Source organism: Hypanus sabinus, chromosome 11 (assembly GCF_030144855.1).
Source record: "Hypanus sabinus isolate sHypSab1 chromosome 11, sHypSab1.hap1, whole genome shotgun sequence".
Lineage (NCBI taxonomy): Eukaryota > Metazoa > Chordata > Chondrichthyes > Myliobatiformes > Dasyatidae > Hypanus > Hypanus sabinus.
Window position 1 is genome coordinate 6,048,120 of NC_082716.1, and position 10,201 is coordinate 6,058,320.

General features: G+C 45.1%; 1 protein-coding gene across 1 annotated transcript in view; it reads left to right on the forward strand.

Moving 5' to 3' along the window:
• The window catches only part of LOC132402330 (vitellogenin-like), a 117,182-nt gene that overhangs the window by 64,936 nt on the left and 42,045 nt on the right, over positions 1 to 10,201 (forward strand). The window contains exons 20-21 of the mRNA XM_059985209.1: positions 1,386 to 1,537; positions 3,402 to 3,548. Coding sequence (XP_059841192.1) covers positions 1,386 to 1,537; positions 3,402 to 3,548 — 299 coding nt within the window. The remainder of the gene's footprint in view (positions 1 to 1,385; positions 1,538 to 3,401; positions 3,549 to 10,201) is intronic.

Genomic DNA, 10,201 nt, shown 5'->3' on the forward strand with positions numbered 1-10,201 from the left:
TATAACAGCGCAGTAGAAGCTGTCCTGGAGCCTGGTGGTACGTGCTTTCAGGTTTTTGTATCTTCTGCCCAGTGGGAGAGGGGAGAAGAGTGGAGTGGGTGGGGTCTTTGATGATGCTGGCTGCTTTACCGAGATAGTGAGAGGTGTAGATAGAGTTCCTGTTGTGTTTAGAGATACAGCATGGTAACAACTCATTACACCATGTGACCAATTAAACTACTAACCCCTATGACTTTGGAGAAAACTGGAGCACCACGAGGAAACCCACGTGGGCACAGAGAAAACGTACAGCAGCGGGAATTGGACCCGGGTCACTGGCGCTGTCAAGTGTTAAGCCAACTGCTACACTACCGTTCCACCTGAGCCATTTCCGTGGCGTGCTCAGCTGCGTCCACAACAGCTCAGTGACAAAGTGGTTGCCATAACGAGCTGTGATGCATCCGGAGAGGTGGTTTTCTGTGGTGCATCGAGGGTCAAAGGGGACACGCCAGATCTCTTTAGCCTCCTGAGAAAGCAGTGGCATTAGCAAGCTTTATCGGACCACAACAGGCTATTGCTGATATTCGCTCCAGGACACTGCCTGCAGCAGACAGCTTGTCTGAGGAGGACAGGTTGAATGGGCTAGGTCTTTTCTCTTTAGAGAAGAGGAGGATGAGAGGAGACTTGATAGAGCTGGGCAAGATGAGAAGACACATAGATCAAGTGGACAGCCAGAGACTTTTTCCCAGGGTACAAATGGCCAATATGAGGGGATGTAATTTTTAAGATGATTGGAGGCAGGATGCCAAAGGTAAATTGTTTACACAGCGGTTGGTGTGTGGGACGCACTACCAAGGGTGGTGGTAGGGGAGATGCACTGGGGGAATTTAAGAGATTCTTAAGTAGGCACATAGTTGATAGAAAACTGGAGACTGTTAAGAGGGAAGGGTTAGATTGATCTTAGAGTATGTTAAAAGCTCAGCACAACATTGTGGGCTGAAGGGCCAGGACTGTACTGTAGTGCTCTATGATCTCTCTACCTGATGCAAACCGGAGTGCCTAAATCGTGCCCTCCCCCCCCACCCCCCATGTTGAAGGCTGTCTCTGTTATGTTGCAATGAGAAAGCTGTCCTTGACCTTGCTGGTAGTAAAGGTCACGGTTAGTGAGGTGCCATTGGCGTGGGCAGGGTGAGTAACCGCACAGCGGCCACTGTGCGATGGTGCTGGAGGGGAGGGACGTTGAGGGACTTGGAAGCTGTGCAAGCCAAGCACTTTGCTTTGTCCTGGATGCCGATGATGCTGTTGTGCCCTGTGTGAAGTTTGGGAGAAATGCTTACCCTGGTGAGTGGAGAGGGCTCCTCTGTACACTGCATCTACACTAAACCAAAACCCTTTCCCTTTGCCAGTCCATTCTGAAACGGAGATCAAAAGGCTGGTGCTGGAAGTCCAGGCAGGGCCAGAAACCGGTACAAAAGTGATTCCACTTCTGGAGAAACAGAGCCTTCCACTTGAACGAACTAATGGGAGAACTTTGTTACTGAAAGGATCACACACTCAGGTACGGTGTCTGTCCTCTGCTTTTTCAGCCTAATAAGCAATCCATCAATTAATGACCCTACACACACAAGGGGAAGCCAGACAGTGGTGTAATAGCATTGGCACTGGACATTGGAGCGCATGGGCCTGGGTTCAAATCCGGCCAGCTCCTTGTACGCTTTCCATCCATTCTGGGTTAGGGTTGAGCTAGCAACTCAGCCTTGTAAAGTAGACAAATGCTAAAGAAATGGCAAGGTTGCCAATGAGGTGCAGCAGGATATTAGATTATATATACACTCAAGGAGAGGAGTGCATTACTTTACTAGCTTTAGAAATGTAGAATTATAGTGCACAGAAACAGGCCCTTTGGCCCATCTAACCTGGCTTTCTGCCAAATCACTGGCTGTACTTAAGGCAGAGTTCGACATATTCGTGATTAATCAGGGCTTGAAGGGAAATGTGTAGCAAGCAGGAGAGTGGGGCTGAGAGGGAAAATGGATCAGCCATGATGAAATGGCAGTGCAGAACTGATGGGCCAAATGGCCCAATTCTTCTCCTTCTCATCCCATCAACCTGCACCGGGACCACAGACTTCATAGGAATTGGAACTGCTTTACTATTGTCACATGTACCGAGATGCAGTGAAAAGCTTGTCTTGTGTACTATTCAGATCATTGCGTACAGATCAGATCATTGCAATGGAACCAAGCATTGATGTGAGAAGGAAGGAGGAGAGGACATATTTTACCCACTCACCAGGGCCAGTTAGCTACCAGTACTGGAAGATTTGATGGCTTCTTTCCCTCCTCTGCCAACTTATTTCTGACTGGTCCATGAATGTGTAAACACATCATTATTCCTATTTTTTGAATTATATATTTATTTTTGTAGTTTATAGAACTTTGTCTTTACACAGTACCACAGCCACACAAACAACAAATTTCACTTCACTTAAGATGGTGATATTAAACCTGATTCAGAGGCTGTTAGCTCTATTCCTAGACCATGGATGGTCAGTGTACACAGGGCAACGGCCCCGGCGCAGGTCAATGGGAGTAGGCAGTTAAAATGGTTTGGCACGGACTAGATGGGCTGAAGGGCCTGTTTCTGTGCCATACTTTTCATTGTATGATTCTTGGAAGTCAGCATGCTGAGACTGAGCCAGCTCAGAACTGGTTCCAGTTCAGCAGATCTTACTGGGGCAATGGGACGACTCGGAAAGATTGGAAGTAGTTTCTTTATAGGATTCATGGATATGTACAGCCCTGAAACAAATCCTTCAGCCCAAATGGTTGATGCCAGCCAAGACTAAGCTAGTCCCATTTTCCTGAATCTCTTAAATGTTGTAAATGTCCCTGTTTCAACCACTCCCTCTGGCAGCCGGCTCCACGCTCTCTAACGCTAGCTGGAGGCGGTGTGACGCAGTGTCCGTGCGGGAGTCGGTGCTGTACTCCAGGGTTCACCTGATGGCAGACAAGCTTGATTGCATTTGATTGCTGCAGGCTTGCTCTGGCTGACAACATCCAAGGCTATATTATATATATATATTGTGTTCTTTGGGTGAATGCATGTTTACTGTTGTTTTACATGTACTATATGTGCCTTGTGCTGTGTGCCGTTGATAATGTGTTTTGCACCTTGGCCCCTGAGTAACGCTGTGTCGTTTGGCTGTATTCACGGGTATTCATGTATGGTTGAATGACAATTAAACTTGAACTTAATGCACCCTTATGCATCTTCATGCTTCTAAAGTTCTCTAATTCTATGCTTTCTTATCCAGAAGTTGCATCTTACTGTTTCTTTGAATGGTTGTGGGATCCTCTTTGTTTCTGCTGGTACTTTCCTGACAGTGGATTATTCAGACCATAACCTTCTCTCCTTTACAGTCCAGGTTGCAAAATCAGACTACCATTCAGCATTCCTCATTCTACCATTCCTCATTCAGCAGCCGTTCCTCGCTGAGCGGAAAATCTTCTCAGAGCTATTCTTCTTCGAGTGGCCAGTCCCTCCACAGACACCACACCCCTCACCAGGTGAGCAGGTGACCGGGATGGGTGTGGGGGTAGACAGTTTGAATCACACCACAGGCCATGGATACATTCTTCCCCCCCCACCCCCCCCATCGCCTGTCAGCCACTGGGTGCCTAGCTGAATGCACAGTGTCCCAGCCACAACGTAGGCAGTAATTATAACTACTGTCGTTAGACATAGGAGCAGTAGGCCAATCAGTTCCTCAATCTAGGTCCAGGATTCATTAGGACTATATCTGATTTGAACAGCGTGAACATGGATTTCTCTAACTTATGGTAATTCCTCACCCTCCCCCTTCTCTCTTTTTCCACTCCCCATTCTGCCTCCCCTCCTACCCCTTCTCTTCTCCTCACCTGCCTGTCACTTTCCTCTGGTGCCCCTTCTTCCCTTTCTCTCTTGATCCACTCTCCTCTCCTATCGGATTCTTTCTTTTTCAGCCTTTTATCTCTTCCACCTATCACCTCTCAGCTTCTTCACACCTCCCCTACCTGTCATCTTGCACCCCTCTTCAATCCACAACTCAGCCTGGAAATCTGTCTTGCCACTCACCTTCCCTCTACAGGAGCCATCTCACCTCTCCACTCTCAGTCCCAATGCGGGGTTCAACCCAAAACCTAGATCATTGAATATTACAGCACAGTGGAGGCAATTTAACTGATTTTAAGATCAACCTAACCCTTCCCTCCTACACATTCTCTATTTTTCTATCAAATGCATGCCTACCTAAGAGTGTCCTAAATGTCCCTAAAATGTGCCTCTACCACCACCCCTGACAGGGCATTCCAAAAAACACCTCTCTGTATGCAAAAAAAAACCCTCTGACATCCCTGCTATACTTTGCACCAATCATGTTAAAATTATGGCCCTCTCATATTAGCTATTTCCATCCTGGGAAAAAGTCTCTGATTATCTACTCTGTCTATGGCTCTTATCATCTTGTTCAAGACACCTCTCATCCTCCTCCTCTCCAAAGAGAAAAGCTATAGATCACTCATCATATCCTCACAAGACATGCTCGCTAATCCAGACAGCATCCTGGTAAATCCCCTTACGCCCTCTCTGAATCTTCCACGTCCTTCCTATAATGAGATGAACAGAACTGAACAAATGTGTGTTCTAAGCAGAGTTTTATGGAGATGCGTCATTACCTCACTGCTCTTGAAACCAATTCCATGAATGATGAAGGCCAACACACTGTATACCCTCTTGACCATCCTGGTCAGCAGTTTCTTTCCTCCCAGAGATGCTGTTCAGCAGATTGTGTGTTGATCCAGATTCCAGCATCTATAATCACTTGTGATTAGCCTGGGAAGTCTAGATATTGTTTTGAAAGGATGCTCCAGTCTCCCTGTGAACTAATGTATCTCAGTATCACAAACATGAGGAAATCTACAGATGCTGGAAATTCAAGCAACGCACACAACATGCTGGTGGAGCGCAGCAGGCCCGGCAGCGTCTGTAGGGAGAAGCACTATCAACAGCGCTATCTCAATATCATGCTGTTAACCCCGTGAGTGTCACTTGATAAAATCTTTTGGAAAGAATGCACAATGTGATTAAATTTTTAAAAAATATTTTTTTTTATATAGTGGATGAACAGAGAGTTCCTGGAAATTGAGTTGAGTTCAGTTCAAAGCAGTGAGGTAAGATAACATTCAGCAGGAATTTCCATACAACCTGGAATGAGGCTCTTCCACTTGGCAGGTCCAGGCCAGATTTCTCACACGTGTCTTGGCCCAAAACACAACTTGTGCTTGACCCTGTTCAGGAAAGGCTATCTTAGATTGGGTGTTGTGTAATAATCCAAATCTTGTTAGGGAATTTAACATAAAGGAATGTTTAGGAGGCAGTGATTATAACGTGATTGAATTCATACTGCAGTTTGAGATTGGAAAAATGTAAGTCAGATGTATCAGTATCACAATGGAATAAAGGGAATTTCAGAGGCCATGAGAGAGGCGCTTGCCCAGGTGGATTGGAGGAGGATTCTGGAAAGGATGATTGCAGAGAAAAGATAGCTGAAGTTTCTGGGAATAGCTCACAAGGCGCAAGATAGATACGTTCCACAGAAGACCAAGTTCTCAAATGGCAGGGGTAGGCAACTGTGGCTGGCAAAGGAAGTTAAGGACTGCATTAAAGCCAAGTAAAGCATATATAAGGTAGCAAAAGTGAGTGGGAAATTCAATGATTGGGAAGCTTTTAAAATCCAACAAAAGGCAACCGTTCTGTTCAGGTGCCTTGCTGTTTGGCATGGGCGATCATGTCTCTTCATCCATCACGGTCCCTGAGCCTCCGAATTGTAATTGTTGCCTCCCCTGTTTCTAACCGTGATGTTAATCCATCTATCATTCTCATTCTGACGGCCTCTGCTTCTTTTTCCTTCCAGTTTTCCAGTTGTAACTAAATGTTCTAATGTCTCTCTTCACGTGATGTGAACAAGAATTTTGATTGCTCTTTTCTGATTTCTTTAAGTAATGTGCATTTTGTTTTTGTTCTCTGTACAACTTCTTCGTTGGTTACCCTGTCCGTATATGATATGCATAGCATTCTTCTGAGGAACCACATCTCTGCTGCATTGATTCTTTTTCCATTGCATTTGTGATGGTCCATGACTCGCAGCCATACATCAATATAGGAAGAGTGTAGCAGCTGAGAGTTCTAAGGCTGATGTCAATTGCTACTTCCTTGTTCATTAGGATGTTGCTCATTTCTGTAAATGCTGTTCTTGCCATTGCTATTCTTGCTTTTATGTCTGTTTGGCATTTGCCATCAGATGTTACCCATGATCCAAGGTACTTGAAATTGTGGACATGTTTCAGGATTTCATTTCCCAATACAATCCTACAGTTTGGGATATCAGGTTTCTTTGATATTACCATTGCTTCAGTTTTCTTTTTGTTTAAGGTTAGGCCAAGTCTTTCGCTCTCTGTGTTGATGGTAGATATTAGTTTATGTAAACTTCCTTCACTGTTTGCTGTCAGTACTGTATCATCCGCATAGCAGAGGTTATTGATATCGTATCCTCATGCTTATTCCAGGTAGGTCTTGTATGGTTCTCATGATGTTTTCACTGCACAGGGTGAACAGGTCTGGTGATAGAACACAACCCTGTCTGACTCCTCGCTTTATTGGCTGATATTCACCAATCTCGTTGTCTATCTGTATGGCTGCACTTCGTTGCCAGTAGAGATTCCTGATTATTCTTAGATAGAAACATAGAAAACCTACAGCACAAAACAGGCCCTTCAGCCCACAAAGTTGAGCCGAATATGTCCCTACCTTAGAAATTACTAGGTTTACCTATAGCTCTCTATTTTACTAAGCTCCATGTACCTATCTGAAAGCCTCTAACGGAAAGCTCCACCACCGTTGCTGGCAGCCCATTCCACGCACTCACCACTCTCTGAGTAAAAAACTTACCCCTGACATCTCCTCTGTACCTACGCCCCAGCACCCTAAACCTGTATCCTCTTGTGGCAACCATTTCAGCCCCGGGAAATATCAATTAAAAAGCAACTAAAAAAGTTAGAAGAAGGGAAAAGATGAAATCTGAGGACAAACTAGTCAATAATATAAAGCAGGATACTAAAAGTTTTTTTTCAGTGATATAAAGAGTAAAAGGGAGGTGAGAGTTGATATTGGACCATTGGAAATGATGCTGGTGAGGTAGTAATGGGGAACAAAGAAATGGCAGATGAACTTAATGGTTAATTTGCAACAGTCTTCAATGTGGAAGACACAAGCAGTGTGCCAGAGGTCCATGAGTGCCAGGGAGCAGGATTGAGTGCTATTTCTATTACAAAGGAAAAAGTGTGAGACAAAGTCAAAGGTCTAAAAGTGGATAAGTCACCTGGACCAGATGGACTACATCCCAGAGTCCTAAGAGAGGTTGCTGAAGAGGTAATGGATGCATTGGTCATGATCTTTCAAGAACCACTTGATTCTGGCATGGTCCTGGAGGACTGGAAGATTGCAAATTTCACTCCACTCTTTAAGAAGGGAGGAAGGTAAAAGAGAGGGAATGATAGGCCAGGTAGCCTGACCTCAGTGGTTGGGAAAGTGTTGGAGTCTATTATTAAGGATGAGGTTTTGGGGTACTTGGAGACTAATGATGAAATAAGTCTAAGTCAACACGGTTTCTGTGCAGGGAAATCTTACCTGACAAATCTGTTAGAGTTCTTCGAGGAAGTAACAAGCAAGGTGGACAAAGGAGAGACAGTGGATATCATTTACTTGGATTTTCAGAAAGCATTTGATAAAATGCTACACATGAGGCTGCTTAACAAGATAAAATCCTATGGAGTTACAGGAAAGACACTGGCATGGATAGAGGAATGGCTGACAGTGACTTGGATAATGGAATTGATGGCTTTGTGGCAAAGTTTGCAGATGATATGAAGATAGGTGGAGGGGTAGGTAGTGCTGAGGAAGCAATGAGATTGCAGCAGAACTTTGACAAATTGGAAGAATGGACAAAAATGTGGCAGATGGAATACAGTGTTGGGAAACATATGATAATTCATTTTGGTAAAAAGAATAATAGTGTGGACTATTATCTAAATGGGGAGAAGATTCAAAAATCAGAGGTGTAGAGGGAATTAGGAGTCCTTGTGCAAGACATCCAGAAGGTTAATTTACAGGTTGAGTCTGTGGTAAAGAAGGCAAATGCAATGTTGGCATTTATTTCAAAGGGAATAGAATATAAAAGCAAGGAGATCATGCTGAGGCTTTATAAGACACTAGTCAGGCCACACTTAGAGTATTGTCAACAGTTTTGGGCCCCATATCTCAGAAAGGATGTGTTGTCATTGGAGAGAGTCCAGAGGAGGTTCACAAGGATGATTCTGGGACTGAAGGGGTTAACATATGAGGAATGTTTGGCAGCTTTGGGCCTGTACTCACTGGGATTTAGAAGAATGCAGGGGGATTTCATTGAAACCTAACAAATGTTGAATGGACTAGTTAGGGTTGATATGGAGAGGATGTTTCCTATGGGGGGGTATCCAGAACTAGAGGGCACAGTCTCAAAATCGTGGGGTGACCCATTAGAGCAGAAGTAAGGAGGAATTTTATTAGCCAGAGGGAAGTGACTCTGAGGAATGCTCTGCCAGACTGCAGTTCAGGCCAAGTCTGTATGTATATTTAAAGAAGAAGTTGATCGGTCCTGATCACTCAGGGCACCAAAGGATATGGTGAGAAGGCGGGTGCATGGGGATCTGGGATCAGCCATGATGGAATGGTGGAGCAGACTCGATGGGCATAATGGCCTAATTCTGCTCCTGTGTCTTATGGTCTTATTCTATACAGTATATACCTGAACTAATTCTTTCATTTCCCTCTAATGACCCATAATTAAACATAGAATATGCACTGTATACTGTCATTGCAGTTAGTGTAATTTCTTACATTGTGAACCTGGCTTGTCTTCCTTCATCTCCCTTCATCTCCCTTCCTCTCCCTCCCCCTCCCTCTCCCTCCCTCTCCCTCCCTCTCCCTCCCTTTCTCCCTCTACCCCCTCCCCTCCTCTCTCTCCCTCACCCCTCTCCCCTTTCCCTTCCCTCTTTACCCCCTCTCCCTCTCCCCACTCTCTCTCCCCACCCTCTCTCCCCATCTCTCTCTGCCCCTCTCCTCCCCTTTTACTTATCCCCCTTTTACTTTCCCCTCTCTTCCCCCGCTCTTCCCCCCTTCCCCCCTCTTCCCCCCCACCCTCTATCCCCATCGCTCCCCATCTCTCTGCCCCCTCTCTTCCCCCCCCCCCCCACTGAGGCTCATCAGACCCATTTTTCACACTAGAATGCACTGTCTTTAATTACCCACAAAGTTAACTAAGCCTACACATGAACTGGAATATGATGCACCCCACAATGTAGTTACAATCACTTCACAAAATAAACAATAGTATCTACCTTAAATCCATAAACACATCTACACATCCCCACTGCTAAAGGCACAGAATATTCCACCGCGTACAGTAGGAAAGACACTATAAAGCCACATGAGCTCATCAGCTCAGTTTAGGACCAATAATGAGAATATTCCGGGGTTGGGGGTGTAAAGTGACAGCAGAATGACAAGGTAATGTTTGTGTGTGTGTACGTGTGTGTGTGTAAGGAATGCTTTTACCCAGGGCTCTCCATCACACACAAGAAAAAAATATATATATAGCCCAAATCGCTGAGTGAAATGTCCTGTAAATTGATGGTGCATGAGTGTTATTGGCAAGAATAAGGAGTTCTCGCCAGTCTGCAGATGAACGTAGGCAGGCACACAATCCAGCCTGTCTTCTATCAATTGAACAGTGGAGGGCAGCACTGACAGGAGAGGCCGGCTCCCAGCCCAGCATGGACACTGGCGTGTCCTCTACTGGACTACTGCAACAGGCAAGCCTGTGCCTCAAGGCCTAATTAAAACCGTTTTCAAATATATCATAAAATCATAGAACTCTACAGCAGAGAAACAGGCCTTTTGGCCCATCTAGTCCATGCCAAACTATTTATTTGTCTAGTCCCATTGACCCACAGCCAGGCCATAGCCTCCATTCCCTTCTCATCTATGTACCTATCTAAGCTTCTCTTAAAAGTTGAAATCAAATCCTCATCCACCACCTGCTGGCAGCTCATACCCCACTCTCATGACCCTTTGAGTGAAGAAATTC